The 16249-nt window shown below is 44.8% G+C and overlaps 4 protein-coding genes across 6 annotated transcripts; 2 read left to right on the forward strand and 2 right to left on the reverse strand.

Annotated features, from left to right (window-relative positions):
* The first annotated feature begins 353 nt into the window (after positions 1-353).
* LOC112886207 (probable sucrose-phosphatase 3) lies at positions 354-3695 on the forward strand. 3 transcript variants are annotated; one of them, XM_025952019.1, is made up of 9 exons: positions 354-462; positions 1246-1364; positions 1473-1772; positions 1871-1972; positions 2071-2265; positions 2373-2660; positions 2903-3089; positions 3270-3316; positions 3424-3695. In XM_025952019.1, the coding sequence occupies exons 2-9, from the start codon at positions 1305-1307 to the stop codon at positions 3514-3516; spliced, it is 1272 nt and encodes a 423-aa protein (XP_025807804.1). In that variant the 5' UTR covers positions 354-462; positions 1246-1304; the 3' UTR covers positions 3517-3695. The 3 variants fall into 3 exon arrangements, with proteins under 3 accessions (XP_025807804.1, XP_025807806.1, XP_025807805.1); XM_025952021.1 differs by lacking the exon at positions 354-462 and having other exon boundaries at positions 926-1364; positions 2071-2125; positions 2231-2265; XM_025952020.1 differs by lacking the exon at positions 354-462 and adding an exon at positions 928-1116.
* Positions 3696-4054: 359 nt separating this feature from the next.
* On the forward strand, positions 4055-7086 carry LOC112886848 (probable sucrose-phosphatase 3). Its single transcript, XM_025952859.1, has 8 exons — positions 4055-4232; positions 4339-4638; positions 4791-4892; positions 4976-5170; positions 5363-5650; positions 6297-6483; positions 6637-6683; positions 6802-7086. Exons 1-8 carry the CDS (start codon positions 4173-4175, stop codon positions 6883-6885), a joined length of 1263 nt encoding a protein of 420 aa, XP_025808644.1. The 5' UTR covers positions 4055-4172; the 3' UTR covers positions 6886-7086.
* A 338-nt stretch (positions 7087-7424) lies between these two features.
* Positions 7425-8344, reverse strand: LOC112885103. Its single transcript, XM_025950777.1, has 2 exons — positions 8171-8344; positions 7425-8116 (listed from the first exon to the last, which is right to left on the reverse strand). Exons 1-2 carry the CDS (start codon positions 8342-8344, stop codon positions 7637-7639), a joined length of 654 nt encoding a protein of 217 aa, XP_025806562.1. The 3' UTR covers positions 7425-7636.
* Positions 8345-11676: 3332 nt separating this feature from the next.
* On the reverse strand, positions 11677-15608 carry LOC112885058 (clumping factor B-like). Its single transcript, XM_025950735.1, has 2 exons — positions 12281-15608; positions 11677-11963 (listed from the first exon to the last, which is right to left on the reverse strand). Exon 1 carries the CDS (start codon positions 15284-15286, stop codon positions 14789-14791), a length of 498 nt encoding a protein of 165 aa, XP_025806520.1. The 5' UTR covers positions 15287-15608; the 3' UTR covers positions 11677-11963; positions 12281-14788.
* Positions 15609-16249: the final 641 nt, after the last annotated feature.

The raw sequence follows: 16249 nt of genomic DNA on the forward strand, positions 1-16249 counted from the left end.
AGAAAATTTTATAGAAAATTTTAAAAATATATGAATTAAGCGAAAAAATTTAAAAATAAAATTTGGGTCCACATGTAAGCTCCACATCAACATAAATACTTCCAATTTACAACTTAAAAAATGGTAATTTGAACTTCACGTGATATAATTAGTAAATTTGTAGATTTGAATGTGTATTTTAGAAGTTTAGGGATCTAGACGACATTACAACCAAGTTTGAGAACCGGTCTTGTATTTTACTCAATAAAGTTTACTCTAATTCTCCACTGGGAGTGTAATTTGGGTTTTTCCTTTGATATGATAATAACGGAAAGCGCTCAGCAGGAGCATTTGTTCTTCGACCCTCCCGCCCACTTGGCCACTTCGCTCGCTCCCCGCCCGGCGGCGCAACGATTCTCGTCCGGAAGCCCCTCCGCAGCCGCAGCCGCAGCCGCAGCCGCCGGCGTCCGCCGTCGCACTCAGGTGACACACCCGCCCCCTTCCCATTCACCTCCGTCGTCATGTTCTTGCGTGGATGCGGCTGCTGTTCGATTTCTTGAAAACTTTTGACTTTCGATCCATGCGCTCAGCCAATGCATTGCGCAATCTCGCCTCCGCCCCGTGAATCTGACCCGTACGGCCGCGCAGGTTCGACTGCGGCGCAGCATGTCTCTGACGGCCGCATTGTTCTGCTCAAAGCCAAATCAAAGTTTGCGCAGCCTGTCCGGCCCAATTCTTCCATCAGATGGTGGTCTTGCTGTTTGTCTCACATGGGGTGTGGTGGGGGTTTGGGATAGACGCATAGAATTTCCTAGACAGCATACATACTCAGCAGTGTTTATCTCCTTGGCTTCCTTATCAGTATATAGGCATATAGCCTGTGTGGATGGCTGCTTGTCAATAACAATTGCTGGTACAGACTTACGGAACAGATGGTGGTCTTGCAATTTGTCTCACATGGGGTGTGGTGGGGGTTTGGGATAGACGCATAGAATTTCCTAGACAGCATACATACTCAGCAGTGTTTATCTCCTTGGCTTCCTTATCAGTATATAGGCATCTAGCCTGTGTGGATGGCTGCCTGTCAATAACAATTGCTGGTACAGACTTACGGTTGCTTCTAAGGAGTATATTAAGGTGGGAGGAGATGCTACCTGTAGATGCAGTCATCCTTTAATTTTTTTTCCATAAAGCAAGACTTCATCAGTGACCAAATAGCAGCTGAAGAATAAGGAGCACATTGTTGTGTTTGCCGTGTTTGTCCAGGAAAGTGTACAGTCAAAAGCACTTCTGCAGCAGCTGCTTCTTCAGCTGATTTGTTACGGATGGATAAGCTTGACGGCTCTGCGCGCCTTGTGATTGTCTCCGATCTTGACCAGACGATGGTGCGTGTTTTGATTGAAACCTTTGGTTTATCCAGATTCAGGAGCTTGCTCATACTGTTCAGTTTTGGAGCTGATCAGTGTCTGATCTTTTGGATAATTTACTTGCAGATCGATCATGACGATCGAGAGAACTTGTCCTTGCTTAGGTTCGAGGCACTGTGGGAGGCTGAGTTCTCCCGAAATTCTCTGCTGGTCTTCTCAACTGGAAGAACGCCGATCAGTTACAAGGGCTTGCGGAAAGAGAAGCCTCTGATCACACCAGACATCACTATTATGTCTGTTGGAACTGTGATCGCATATGGTGAAGAGATGATCCGTGATGTTGGGTGGGAGGAATATTTGGACAACAGGTGGGACAGGAACATTGTTGTTGAGGAGACAGCTAAGTTCTCTCAGCTAAAGCCTCAGGCATGTCTAGTTGTTATGACGATTATTTTTTGCTGGTTAGTCCCATTTTGATGTCTGAACTAGAGCAGTGTATGTAATTTCTCGTTGTACTGATGCAGCCAGAGAGGAATCAAGGTCCCCATAAGGTTAGCTTCTTCGTTGGTAAGCAGGGTGCTCAGGAAGTAATGGATTCTCTCCCTCAGAAGTTGGAGAAACGAGGGGTAAGGCACATGCCTCGAGGTTTCTCTTTCAGTTTTTTTTTCTCAACTTTTTTAATACTGAAGAAACTTGTTTTTACTTCCTGCTTAACTATGACCAGCTAGATGTGAAAATAGTCTACAGCAGTGGCAACGCCCTCGATGTTTTACCACAAGGTGCAGGAAAAGGGCAGGCTCTTGTATATTTGTTGAATACACTCAAATCACATGGGAAACCGCCAAATAATACTCTTGTTTGTGGTGACTCCGGAAATGATGCAGAATTATTCAGTGTCCCATCTGTACATGGCGTCATGGTCAGTGATTCCGTGCACAAGGAGTTTCTTGAAACTGTCAAGTAATGTTCGCTCATTACAATGGTTACTCCGATTAGCTTACCAAACGGTTCTTAAATCATGCTCAGGTCAGTAATGCCCAAGAGGAGCTGCTTCAGTGGTACGAAGAAAATGCAAAAAGTAATCCTCAAATAATTTATGCAACTGAGAGATGTGCTGCTGGTATCATGCAAGCTATAGGTCATTTTAAACTAGGACCCAATGTTTCTGCAAGAGATCTCGATTTCCCTTATCCAAAGGCAGACACCATCAAGCCTGCAGAAGTGGTGGTGAAGTTCTATGTTCTCTATGAGAAGTGGCGGAGGGGTGAGCTTCCAAATTCTTCATCAGTTATGGAGTACTTGAAAAGCATTACTGTAAGTACTTCCTTTTTTCAGTTCTCAGAGTACACCTGGCCTTTGTTTGTTCATATCCATTATGTTTTAGTCTTGATCACTTTCATACAGTGGACAGCACAGAAACTAACACACATTTCACAGTTCTGAAGTTATTCTAGATCAAATCATACTACTAGTCATCTGTCTGAGAAAATACACATTTTGCTGCCTCAAATTGATTCTTTGAAGTTTTTCTTCAACAGATCCTTTCTTTTTTGTAGCATTTGAATGGAACAATTATTCATCCTTCTGGATCAGAGTGTTCTCTTCATGCATCCATTGAAGCTCTAAGTTCTTGCTATGGTGACAAACAAGGCAACAAGTTCCGGGTATGGGTGGATAGACTAGTTACATCACCAATTGGTACAAGTAACTGGTTGGTGAGGTTTGATAACTGGGAAATAGAAGGTCTGCCCTCATCCTCTTCACATGATAAACTGATGGTGGCCCTTAATACATATCAGTAGTTGTCACTTTTTCATATAGCTTCATGACATGTTTGATTTTATCATGCCATGTCTTTATTTTCCTTGTTTTTTCTTTAGTCCTTGTATTATTGAGCTTTACTGTGGTTCCTGCTATTCTCAGGTGGTGCTCGGCATTGCTGCCGCACTACTCTGCTGCTGAACATGAGGGTAAATTCTCCCGATTCTATGAGAATTGTTGGTTATCTTGCAGTTGCTTAGTCTCGTGCACCTGTATAGTGTATATTTTAACTATTTCTATCTGCTTTAACTCACAGCCTGAGACTCTAGAGGGCTTGGAGCTGACACACATTCACAAGACCTGGGTTGAAGGGCACTCTGCAGGGAGCGAGCGCACGTTCATCTTGTAGGTCAATTAGTCACTTGCAAAGTGCAAACAGGCATAGCATATCTTTTTCTTCAAGAGTCCAAATAGAATCAGAATGTATTTCGAGATACGCTCGATGCTTGGTAATTCCATGTAATGTACAATAAAAGATGTTCCATGATTCTGTCTTGTGAAGTCCATGAGATCCAAAAATTAACTGAAGCTCTTGCCTGAAAAAAAAATTGTTTGTTGATTTCACATGATTCAGTAATGGGACCTGTTGTTCTCTCTTGCTGAGTCCCTTAAGAACAATTAATTATGACCCCTGCAAAAGAAGTAATAACGTGTGCAAATTGGTCTAACCCGGCACGGACAGTATAATGTCTCAAACAAGTTATCCTGGTCCATGGTCATTCCCAGAAGCTGCAGCTTCCTTTCGTCTGCAATTCTTGTCACCATGGTCCCTGTGCCCAACCTGCTGCAGTACTAAATCGTTGTCGACAGGCCTGAATTCCTTGGCACAAGTCATCTTTACCTTCTCTTCCTCGTTTATAACATAAAACAAGACCTCGTCCCTAGTTGACCAGAGGGTAGGTGAAGAATACATAAGAAGCACATTGCTGTGATTTGTCAGGTTCATTCAGGGAACTGAACAGCAGAAGCACCCAACTTTACCCAGCAATCTTGGCAGGAGCTTCGATGGATAAACTCGATGGTTCAGCCCGCCTTATGATAGTTTCAGATCTTGACCAGACTATGGTGCGTAAACCTTTGGTTTTTATCCATCCAGACTCAGTAGCTGACCCATGCTGTGTTCTTCAATATGGTTGATCAGAGCTTAATGTTTTGGAACATTTACGTGCAGGTTGATCATGATGATCCAGAAGACCTGTCCTTGCTCAGGTTCGGGGCACTCTGGGAGGCTGAGTTTGCCCATGATTCTCTCCTGATCTTCTCGACTGGGAGATCGCTGATCAGCTACAAGGATTTGAGGAAAGAGAAGCCTCTGGTCACTCCGGACATCACTGTCATGTCTGTGGGAACTGTGATAGCTTATGGTGCAGATATGGTTCGTGATGTTGACTGGGAGGAGTATCTGAACAGCAACTGGGACTGGGATATCGTGGTCGAGGAGGCTGCAAAGTTCCCTCAGCTAAAGCCTCAGGTATATTTCCATCCAGTTGGATGCATGGTCACGTTGCCTTTGTGTTGGGGCTGACGCTGAGTTGTTTTTTTGTTTTAGTTTTTTTTTTTGAAAAGCAGACGCTGAGCTGAATGCTCTCTGTGGCTATCTTACATATGTTTGTATGGATGCAGTGGGAGAATGATCAGAGTCCCCATAAGGTCTCCTTTTTGGTTGACAAGCAATGCGCTCAGGAAGTGATGCATGCTCTTCCTCAGAAGTTGCAGAGTCGTGGGGTAAGATCAATTTTATTATTAATATGGAGGCATTTGCCAGTAGAGCATTATTTTGAATTTTCTGTTTATTTTTCTGCGATCAGATACATGTAAAAATAATCTTCAGCTACGGTGTGCTTCTTGATGTGTTACCTCAAGGCGCAGGAAAAGGGCAGGCTCTTCAATATTTGCTGAACAAGTTCAGTTTTCAGGGGAAAGCACCAAACAATACTCTTGTTTGTGGTGACTCTGGAAATGATACAGAGTTATTCAGTGTCCCATCGATCCATGGTGTCATGGTTAGTATTCAGTACACAATAATTTCTCGGTAAAACTCTCTGCTAAAGTTCATTGCTGATATTTGTTGCAAGGGCATCGGTGACAACTGACAATGGCTGCTAGCCTGCTAGTCTCCCATAACTCTGTATCTACAATGTGCTCAGCAATGCCCATTAACTAAACTTACTACAGCCTTTTGAAACCATGTTCAGGTCAGCAATGCCCAAGAGGAGCTTCTTCAATGGTACGAAGAAAATGCAACATATAATCCCAAGATAATTCATGCAACGAAGAGATGTGCCGCCGGTATCATGGAAGCTATTGGACACTTCAAACTAGGACCTAGTGTTTCTGCTAGGGATCTTGAACTCCCTTATCCAAAGTTAGACATCATCAAACCTGCAGATGTGGTAGTGAAGTTCTATGTTCTCTATGAGAAGTGGCGGAGAGGAGAAGTTCAAAAGTCCTCATCAGTAATACAGTACTTGAAGAGCATTGCTGTAAGTACTTCCTTTGTTTGATTTCTTAGAACAACCTGGTTTTACTTTTTTTAACTAAGAACTGTGGGGAAAAATCCCCCAGTGAGATCGCCTTTTTTTGTAAAGGAGAGATAAAAGCAGCTATAACACACAATCTCTTAGAGCAGCCTGGTTTAAGTTCATTGGCATCATTTTTTTATCTATAATCTTTTAATTAAGGGGGTGTTTGGATCCAATGGCTCAAATTTAGCCCTGTCACATCGTATGTTTCGATGCCAATTAGAAGGACTAAATATAAACTAATTATAAAACTAATTGCAGAAACCTAGGGCTAATTCGTGAGACGAATCTAATTCATCTCGTGAATTAGTCTACGGGATATGCAATTAGTTTTGTTATTAGTCTATGTTTAATTCTTCTAATTAGCAACTAAATATTCGATGTGACATGGCTAAAGTTTAGACCTGCCGGATCCAAACAGGGCCTAAGTAGACAGTTCAAGTTGTAGCGTGTAAAAAAGGAACATGCATTTCACATCCACATCTCTCTCACCTGATCAAATTTCATTACTAATTTGTTGCCTGATAAAATGTACATTTTCCTGACTCTTACTGTTTCCTTGAGCTTCCTACAAAGTTTAAACCTATCTTTTTTTTCCCTTTATTAGCATTTGAATGGAAAAATTATTCATCCTTCTGGATTGGAGCATTCTCTTCATGCATCAATTGATGCACTTAGTTTGTGCTATGGTGACAAACAAGGCAAGAAGTTCCGGGCATGGGTGGACGGGCTTGTGACATCACTGATCGGTACTAGTAACTGGTTGGTTAAGTTTGAAAACTGGGAAATGGAAGGTATGCCCTCAGAACTCTTCTCATGATGAACTAATTTTGGTAGTTATCAATTCCAATTGGTGTCGGTTTAGCTAGCTGCCTCGCATCATGTGGCTCTTCATTTATATTATTGACTTACTTCAGCTCAGTGATTTATATTTCTTCCATTTTCAGGTGATGCTCGGTATTGCTGTCACACAACTCTTCAGCTGAATATGAAGGTAGATTCTCCCGATCCTACTAGAATCCTTTGTCGTCCTGTAGTTACATACATGATGCATCTGTGTTCATCCATAAGTTTTCATAGCTTATGCTGTTATTATCTGCTGCAACCGACAGCCTGAGGGCCTGGAGCTGGTACATATCCACAAGACCTGGCTTGAAGGACACTCTGCAGGGAGTGAGCACATGTTCATCATCTAGATCATTTTGTCACCTGCAATGTGCACCTAGCGTTACCATTATAATTTTTGCTTCAGGAGTCCAGATAGAATAATAATGTACTGCCAGACAGAGGGCTCGATGCTCTCGGAAATTCCATGTGTCAAAAACAAAAATTGTTTAATGATTCTATCTCGTCAAGTTCAAGATATCCATAAATAATCAGAAGATCTTGTCTCAAAATTGGATATGGATTCTCACATGATTAACAAATAGTGTGGTCTCTTCCCCCTCTTTATTATGATAGCTGCAAAGGAAAAACAAGTTTGCAAAAAAAAAGACAGAAAAATCAGATTTACCTGGCCACTGCACAGTATCATCTTTGACATGCATTTAGAACTAATCCTTCATCATCTGTCTTGAAGTATATCCCAGATATTATTTTGTTTTCTGAAGTGAAAATGACACCCTGTCCAGCAACATATACTTTATGAGACCCGAATGGTTTCTCTGTTAAACATTAACACAACCATGGAGAAGGAGAAAAGTTATATGGGCAATCATATTCTCAGTAGCCGTGAAAAACAATCCTGAAAATTTTCCTCCATAATATGATTGGCTGTGCCTTATACAGAGGCCCGGAATAAAATTTCCTTTAGCAAAAAAAGAAGGCAACTGCAGAACATGATTCTTCCAGCATACAACAAGACCGACATCATGTCAAGCGTGACCATGAGACAGTCACTACAAACTCTGGAAAATGGCAGCAGATGTCAACAAAGTAACGTGAAAACTAGAGAATAAGACCAACATATGCCAAACAAATGTTACAGGCAAGACTCCAGATAGAGTGTTGGAATTCTGCTGCCGAGTCGTCGTCCACCTCTGCTACCTCTTCTGTACGTAACATCCAAAATGGCGGGCGCAGCGGGTCCACGAATTCCTTGAAGGGCCGTTGCACTTCTTCAGTCCCCTTCTCCAAGTCGATGATATGCACAAAATTCTCGTTGATTGCATAGTGATTCAGAAAGTATATGCAGTTGCCCTGGAGGCCATGTTCCCCAGCCGAGCACGATGCTCCGAAGTTGGACTCCCCGATCCGATCTCCGCCGAGAAGAAACACCCGACCACCAATCCCATCGACCTTGCACCAGGCCGGCGCCGAGAAATCCATCTGGTACACCGTGACCTCGGCGATCTTGTGCACGTTCTCGCCGTCGAAGATGACGACGACCAGAAACAGCTCGCCGCGGGACTCGACGAGGTAGCTGGACTATATCGGCATCGGCGTGCTGTCAGGAAGGTCAACCATGTCGACTGAGAATACCCCATAGCTCGGCTCGCCATCGACGGGGTCAAACTCGACGAATCCCGCGTTCACCAGGGATCGACCGGCGATGCCGTACTGCGCCTGGGGCTCGTAGTACTCGGGGCCGACGTCGTGCACCAGGAACGGCAGCGCCACCGCCGCCGCGCTCGGTGGAGGGCCGGCAGCTGCCATGTCTCTTGAGTCTTGACGGACGCCTCTAGCGCCGTGCCTTTAAATGGCCGCGCTTCCCCGGCGTCGCGTCCGGAGCCGAGATCCGAGTCGGCCTTCTCGCTGTTCTCCAGCTGGCCTCGTGCTTGTCCAAGACTCGAGTGGGCCGTTAATTTGCTCCGGCTCCGACTCGGACTCGCGCGAAAAATCAATTTCCAAGATGAAGGATTCAAGGGAAAGTTTTGCTCTGAAGTCTGGACAAGGATCTGAAGGAAGAGGAGCCTCTGATCACTCCGGACATCGCTGGGAGGACGTGCAGCTGTCACATGATAAACCAATTGTGTCAACTATTCGGTATCAGCAACTGCCATTTTGTTCAGATATAACTGAACTACATCTCTTCAATGTTAACATTGCCAAATTTGGGAATGAGGATAGGGTTCATGTATATCCCCAGGCAGATACACCCCCCCCCCTTTATTACTACATGAGCAGATAGGTCCCTGCATACATACATAATAGTATACATACATGCCAACACTCCCCCTCAAGATGGGCAAAATATATCAATCATGCCCATCTTATTACATATTGCCATGCTTTCACTAGGACCTAATCCTTTAGTGAGGCAGTCAGCCACCTGCTCACTAGATTTTACATACTTCAGTTTCAACATTCCACTATCTATCTTCTCCTTGATGAAGAATCTGTCAATCTCAATATGTTTGGTTCGATCATGTTGTACAGGGTTGTTTGTGATATTCATTGCAGACTTGTTGTTGCAGTGCAGTAACACTGTTTCAATGCTCAACACTTTTGAGTTCTGATAACAGACACTTCACCCAAATCATCTCACTCAGACTCAATGCCATCGCCCTGTACTGGGCTTCTGCTGTTGACCGAGCTACAACCTCCTGCTTCTTGCTTCTCCATGACACAAGATTGCCTCCTACAGATACACAATATCATGTATCAACTATACTACTTGCCCAATCAGCATCACAATATCCTTCAATATCCACAAGCCTCTTCCAGGACTACTCTTTAAGTATCTTAGGATTCGATATGCAGCTTCTAAATGTCCAGTTCTTGGATCATGCATGTAACGACTCACCACACTCACTGCATATGAGATGTCAGGTTGTGTGGCATAAATAAATAAAACGCCCAACCAGCCGTTGATATGCTTCCTTGTCAACTGGGTCACCTGATTCAGCACAAAGTCTATGATTTCTGTCAATTGGTGAAGCTATGGAGCGACATCCAAGCATCCCTGTCTCGGTCAACGAATCAAGGACATACTTTCTCTGAGAGAGGACTATACCTTTTGTAGATCGAGCAATTTCAATCCCAAGGAAGTATCTCAATTGTCCCAGATCTTTCACTTCAAATGCTTTCCCAAGATTGCCTTTCAAGCGTGCGATTTCTTGAGTATCATCCCCGGTGATCACTATGTCATCAACATAGACTGCCAATATAGTGATGCGTGACTCTTTGTGCTTATAGAAAACAGTATGATCCCCATTACACTGCGTGTAGCCCATGCCACAAATCGCACGCCTGAACCTATAAAACCATGCTCGTGGTGACTGCTTCAAGCCATACAGAGACTTCTTAAGTTTGCATACCTTCCCACTTGTTTGCTTATTCATAAATCCAGGAGGAATTTCCATGTAAACTTCTTCCTGTAAGTCACCATAAAGGAAAGCATTCTTGACATCTAGTTGATGAAGTGGCCATCCAAAATTAGCTGCACAAGAAATCAGCATCCTCACTGTGCTCATCTTTGCCACTGGTGCAAAGGTCTCATCATAGTCAATTCCATATGTTTGACTATACCCTTTCGCGACCAACCTTGCCTTGTACCTTTCCACCTTTCCCTCAGGGCTTTGTTTCACAGTGAACACCCACTTACAACCTACGGCTCGCTTTCCAGATGGAAGTGAGACGAGCTCCCATGTCTGATTTTTTTGAAGTGCAAGAAGTTCCTCCTTCATTGCTGCCTTCCACTTAGGATCTTGTTTAGCAACCTTCCAATCACTAGGAATTGGCACTGTTTGTAGGGATGCAATGAATACTTTATATGCAGGTGAGATATGGGAATATGACATGAAGTTTGCTATATCATGTTCTTCAAAACCATAACAGTTAGGAGGCCTACTACCAGTTCTACATTCACGTTGTATTGCAAGTGGTAAATCCTATGTGCTCAAGATTAGATGAGGAATTATTACCACTTGTCCCATGATTTGGGTATGAGCTTGATGGAAAGAGTTCCGAGGAGAGGGTTGGGACTGAAGCATCTGGTTCATTGGGTTGTGGTTGTACATCAACCTGTGTCAGCTGTCCTTTGTCAATCCCTTTCTCACTACTCTTAATTGGCTGCTCCCCCTGTTTACCAAACCGCCTCCTTTGATATACTTTTATTTCCTTTGTTGCACTCTTCTCAGTTAATTGCCCTTCTTCCATCTGCTCCACGCGACATGGGATGGTTCCTATAACTATTTCCTCCCAATCACCATGTGCCCTTTCTTGATTCTGTTCATTAACCTTATCTCCCTCATTGTCCTCATCTGATCGCCCTTCTTCCACCTGCTCTATAGGACATGGGATAGTCCCTACAACCACATGCTCTTCATTCTCCCCCTCTCTACAGTCACTCTTGGTGGCAGGAGAGAATTCCTCCCAGAACTGAGCAAGATCATCTTGAGTCTTGTAATATGGCTCCCATTCCCGAAAAGTCACATCCATACTCACAAATAGCCTCTTTCCAACAGGATCCCAACACTTATAGCCCTTCTAACTAGATGCATAACCAACAAATATACACTTTACTGCATATGGATCTAGTTTGCCAACGGAGGGACGATGATCTCTCACAAAGCACACACACCCAAATACCTTTGGAGGTACTTTGAACTCCCTGCTGCCCATGAGAAGTTCGGCTGGCGACTTAAAACCAAGTATTTTTTATGGCAAGCGATTGATAAAATATGCAGCCATCATTACCGCTTCACTCCACAAGAACTTTGGCACATTCAACATGAGAGAACGTGCTACCTCCAATAAATGTCGATTTTTTCTTTCAGCAACTCCATTCCGAGCGGGGGTTACAGGACAGGTTGTCTGATGCACTATTCCTTGCTCGGAGAGATATGCTTCAAACTCATTATTGATATACTCTGTTCCATTATCAGACCGTATGATCTGAATTTTCTTACTAAACTGAGTGTTGACCATTTTGTGAAAATCTTGAAAACACTTAATCACTTCACTCTTATGTTTCATCATATAAATCCAAGTCATAAAGCAGTCGATAAAAGTAACAAACCATTTAGTTCCACACACAGAGGTAATTGGACATGGTCCCCAAACATCAGAATGTATTAATATGAAAGGTTCACAACTCCTAAGTCCAACAACACTATATGTGGACCTCGTATGCTTGCTGAACTCACAAGCATCACACACAAGTTTTCTCTTGTCTACTCAAATTCTCAAAAGATGGATGTCCTAATCTGCAATGATGCAACAAAATATCTTGCTCCACACCTTTTACTGCCAAAGCAGAATCTTCCTGGCTGATGTACCATAACCCATTACGCCTGATTCCAGTCCCAATCCTCTTCCCAGTCCTCTTCTCCTGAAAGACACAAGAATCCTCATCAAATAAAACTATGCACTTGAATTGATCAATAATAGAACTGATAGAAAGGAGGTTGACTGGAAATGAAGGGACATGAAGGACAGAAGGCAATGTAATATGTGGTGTGCATACAACAGATCCTACACCTCTAATTGGTTGGGAAGTTCCATCAGCTGTTTGAATTGTTTCTAAATGATCGTATGGAGTATAAGATGCAAAAGTATCAAACGAGTCTGTCACATGTTTAGATGCACCAGAATCTATGATCCAATTTAAGTAAGGATGATATAATGCAAGTGCCTGTGCCTGAGTACCTTTGCCCGCATGGGCATAGTTGGCAAAGTTACCAAAATGAGTGGCTGCTGCTGCGACCCTGTGTGGTGCTTGTGGAGCTATTAGAGGCTTTTCCCTTCTGCCATTGTTCCCACTGTATGGCTTGTTCCCCTGTCATGGTGATAGATGTAGCCTCCTCTGTCATCGCTGCATTGGCCCTAGGGCCACCACCTCGGCCTCGGCCTCGGCCTCCAGTATGACCTCCACGAGTACCACCATAACCACGGCCACCACGGCCACCACCCCGGCCTCCACAGTTGCTGAACTGACCCTCATTATCGTCCTCGGTTGAGGACAGTAATAGCTCAAGTGACCTTTGATTCCACAATTATAGCAATCCCTGTCATCAGCTATGGTGTAGGCTGATCGCACAGGATTGCTACTGCCCATCACTCGCAACCTGACTTCTTCTTGGACCATGGCTGAAATTGCATCCTCCAGACTAGGGAGACTATCCTGGTGGCATATAGCAGCCTCTTGCTCAAATTCAGGATTCAAACCCCTGAGAAACTGGGTTACCCTCCTGTCCTCCACCCATTTTTGTACAGTTTGAGCATCATTTGGAGTCTCCATTTGCAGCGGAGCATAATGATCTAACTCCCCCCACAAATACTTGAGTTCACTAGCATATTCCTCAACTGTCCTCCCTTCTTGTTTCACTGCATCTGCCTTGCTTTGGATTTCCATCATCATCATCACATTTCCTTTCCTAGAGCACATGTTACTCAGTGTCTTCCATATTTTTGCTGCACTCCGCATTGATTATACCATCTTAGCAATAGATGGAGACATCGATGCCATCAGCCATCCCACCACAGTAGAGTTTGTGGTGTGCCATACCTTCCATTCAATGCTAAGCCTATTAACAGGCTCAACACAGTTCTCCTCCAAGTAGTGTTCCACTCCTTTGGCACCCAAAAGCACACCCACTCTCCTAGCCCAACTCAGATAGTTCTTGCTGCCCTCAAGCTTCACATCATTTGGCATAAGCTCCAGCTTTAGGTCAGATGATCCAGCCCCTATCCTAGGACCAACCACACCCATCTCCATAAGCTCCTGCAACATATTTCGCATTTCACTCCTCATCTCATTTTTGTGAGTAAATCTTCACCACTTCCACTGCTAATTTTCCCAGTTCCTGCCTTCATTGCAGCTTCTTCGTCTGCCTTCCTCTTAGCCTCCAACTCCTCAGGGCTCATCATCCTTACTGGAGTAATGCCAAGCTATCTCTACAGCCGAGTGTGTCCACCACAATCACGGCACTCTCTTAAGCATCAAAGATTCAGTTACCCACCGGACCAGGCTTATTCCCAAATCACTAAGCAGCACAACAGCAGAAATCCTCTTCCTTCTCACCTAGATCTGGCAGTGGCAACAGCCTTCACAAGGAGCAGTTAGCCTTCACTTCGTATGCCTCCCCCTGCACCTACTCCAGCTCGCCCCCTTGCTGGTATGTGAGGTATAGGAGGCCGACGACCCTTCCTACAAGCGGCAGTCCGCCCGCAGCCCCGCGCACGCGCGGGTGCGCGACCCGCGCGCTTGAAGAACGAACCAGTCGGGGTTGGATTGGCTGTGCACGCGACAACGGAGAGGTGGAGGACGGTGGTGGATTTGGGAACGACGGCGGCAGCGGCGTAACCTAGCTCTGTATACCAAGTTGAATTTGGGAATGAGTATAGGGTTCATGTATGTCCCCAGGCACACACCGCCCCCTCTCTTTTATTACTACATGAGCAGATAGGTCCCTGCATACATACATAATAGCATACATACATGCCAACACCAAGATTCTTTTATTTCTCTGTTGCCTAGCATTTTTCATGTTCTTCCATGGCTGCTCTGGATTAAGTCTGAACTGAACTTCAGTAGGTTAATTTCTCTTCTATTCGCAGGTGGTCTGCAGTATTGCTGTTGCACAAATCTTCTGCTGAATATGAAGGCAAGTTCTCCTGATTCTGCGAGAATAGTTCTTTGTTCGTATGAATTATTCACCTAGAGATAGTGCTCAACTGTTCCTATCTGATTGAACTCACGGCCTGAGAGTGCAGAGGGCTTTGAGCCGATACACATCCACAACACATGGTCAGCTACTCATCTTGTAGATTATTTAGTCACTTTGCACCGTGGCACTCTGACATAACAAAAATTTCTTCAAAATCCGGATAGAGTAAATATGAATGTACTCCAAGATAGGGATTGGCACTGCTTGCTTGAGAAACTTCAGATTAGCTGACGTGAACATGAACTGGATCCCCACTGGAAGTCACAAAATTAAGTTTCAGATATCCATTCAGCAGTAGAATATACATTTGGATTCTAAAAGAACTCATGTAAGTTTTACAAAGCACTGTGAAGGAAGCTGACGTCAGATGCCTGGCGTCATGACGTGTCACTATGTCAGGAAGTCGATCAATATGAAAACATCCATGGCGGTCTGGTCTACAGCTACAAGCATCAATAAATGTCGCATCATCCATGGCGGCAGGCAGCTAGTAGCCGTGCTCAATGCAAGCCTCCCAGAAGAGGATGTTGCTCTCGGCTGAATGGCCGCCGGCGCCGGCAACCACCCCGGCCTCCGCCGCCGGCGCGAACCAGCCGCCATCATCGTGCGCCGCCGCCGCCGCCGCCTCCTCGACCGCCATCCGGCGCCACCACGGCACGGCCATGCTGCTGTCGACTTCAGCCTCGCCACGCTCCGCGCCCACGTCGTCGTCCCCGTCACTGCCGTCGCCGCCGGCGGCGCTGGTAGCACCGCCGCAAAGGCCACTGCCACCGTCGCCGCCGCTGCAGGACTCGGCGTCGTCCTCGTCGTCGTAGCCTGGCACCGAGGGGTGGTCCCCTGTCAGCAGGGCCGACACGGTGGTGTCGGAGTCAGACTCAGAATCGCCGGTGGCTTCTTGCGGCGCGGCGGTGGGCGGCGCCGGCGCGGGAGAAGGTTCCAGGTTGGGTGTCATTGTGGGGCGGGGCTGATGATGCGTGCAGTCCATAGAGGAATGGAGACGACGGATCGGAGGAGGTGGCCTCCAGCTGCAAAAACGGTTGGCTATATGTGCACGAAAGTTTTCGTCTTTCGCTCTAAATAAAAGTTTAAGCTTTAAGAATTCGGGCTCTAGTCGATCCGTTTTCTCTCTTTCCTCTCAAAAATAAAAGTTTAAACTTTAGGAATTCGGGTTCTAGTCGGTCTGTTTTCTCTCTTTTCTCCCCAAAAGCTATACGATTTTAGGAGGCATGCGTGAACCGATATGTAAAGCACTAAAAAGTCTAACATATAAGGCTATTTGATTCCTATCTACGTGCCTAAATGTAGAACGGAAGTGCCTAAAAAGGGTACTTGTGGGGGAGAAAAGAAAAGGAATTGGTTTCTTTTCCCCGAGTTGGATAGGGATTAGTAGTACCTAGGGTAAGTTTCTTTTTTCGTAGGGTCCAGCCGAAATGAAATTTTTTTTTTACTATGGGGACTGAATCAGTGACTGGAAACTATCAATTGGATATGCATTTTTGCATCTTTTTGGAGTAGCAAAATTGCTTACATGGTTTTTTGCTATCTACTATGTGTAGGATACTAAATTTGTAAAACTTCTATGCCTTAAATTGTGCTTGGAACGGAGTCATCGGACATCAAAATGTGCGCAAAGGCAAGTTCAGCTATGCAGCACATTAGAATGAACACATGGACAGAGGGTGACTTGTCAGGCAACTCAATGTCTGCATGCTGCATCGGCCAGCGTCAACTTTAGGCAAAAGGTACACCGAGGACAAAAAAGAAAAAAGAAAAAAGAGAGAAGCTACTCCTAGTCCTAGAGTCGTGCTAGTACTCATCAAGTTTCCTTTTTGTAGCAAGCAAATCCTAAAGTCGGCCATCTAGAAGGGAAAGGGATAGATGTACCCTTTTGACTCGGCACAACAACCGGGTCAACATGCACGTACGGTTTCGTCCACTCATTTTCCCC

Source organism: Panicum hallii, chromosome 3 (assembly GCF_002211085.1).
Source record: "Panicum hallii strain FIL2 chromosome 3, PHallii_v3.1, whole genome shotgun sequence".
Lineage (NCBI taxonomy): Eukaryota > Viridiplantae > Streptophyta > Magnoliopsida > Poales > Poaceae > Panicum > Panicum hallii.

What these genes read in the sequence shown, in the direction of transcription:
- LOC112885058 (XM_025950735.1), bottom strand. Translation starts at nt 15,286, where the DNA reads ATGGACTGCACGCATCATCAGCCCCGCCCCACAATGACACCCAACCTG.
- LOC112886207 (XM_025952019.1), top strand. Translation starts at nt 1,305, where the DNA reads ATGGATAAGCTTGACGGCTCTGCGCGCCTTGTGATTGTCTCCGATCTT. An exon ending in CCGATCTTGACCAGACGATG is followed by an intron (nt 1,365 to 1,472) that starts GTGCGTGTTTTG and finishes ATTTACTTGCAG; the next exon opens with ATCGATCATGACGATCGAGA. An exon ending in AGTACTTGAAAAGCATTACT is followed by an intron (nt 2,661 to 2,902) that starts GTAAGTACTTCC and finishes TCTTTTTTGTAG; the next exon opens with CATTTGAATGGAACAATTAT.
- LOC112885103 (XM_025950777.1), bottom strand. Translation starts at nt 8,344, where the DNA reads ATGGCAGCTGCCGGCCCTCCACCGAGCGCGGCGGCGGTGGCGCTGCCG. An exon ending in ATGGCGAGCCGAGCTATGGG is followed by an intron (nt 8,117 to 8,170) that starts GTATTCTCAGTC and finishes ATGCCGATATAG; the next exon opens with TCCAGCTACCTCGTCGAGTC.
- LOC112886848 (XM_025952859.1), top strand. Translation starts at nt 4,173, where the DNA reads ATGGATAAACTCGATGGTTCAGCCCGCCTTATGATAGTTTCAGATCTT. An exon ending in AGAAGTTGCAGAGTCGTGGG is followed by an intron (nt 4,893 to 4,975) that starts GTAAGATCAATT and finishes TTCTGCGATCAG; the next exon opens with ATACATGTAAAAATAATCTT. An exon ending in CTCTTCAGCTGAATATGAAG is followed by an intron (nt 6,684 to 6,801) that starts GTAGATTCTCCC and finishes TGCAACCGACAG; the next exon opens with CCTGAGGGCCTGGAGCTGGT.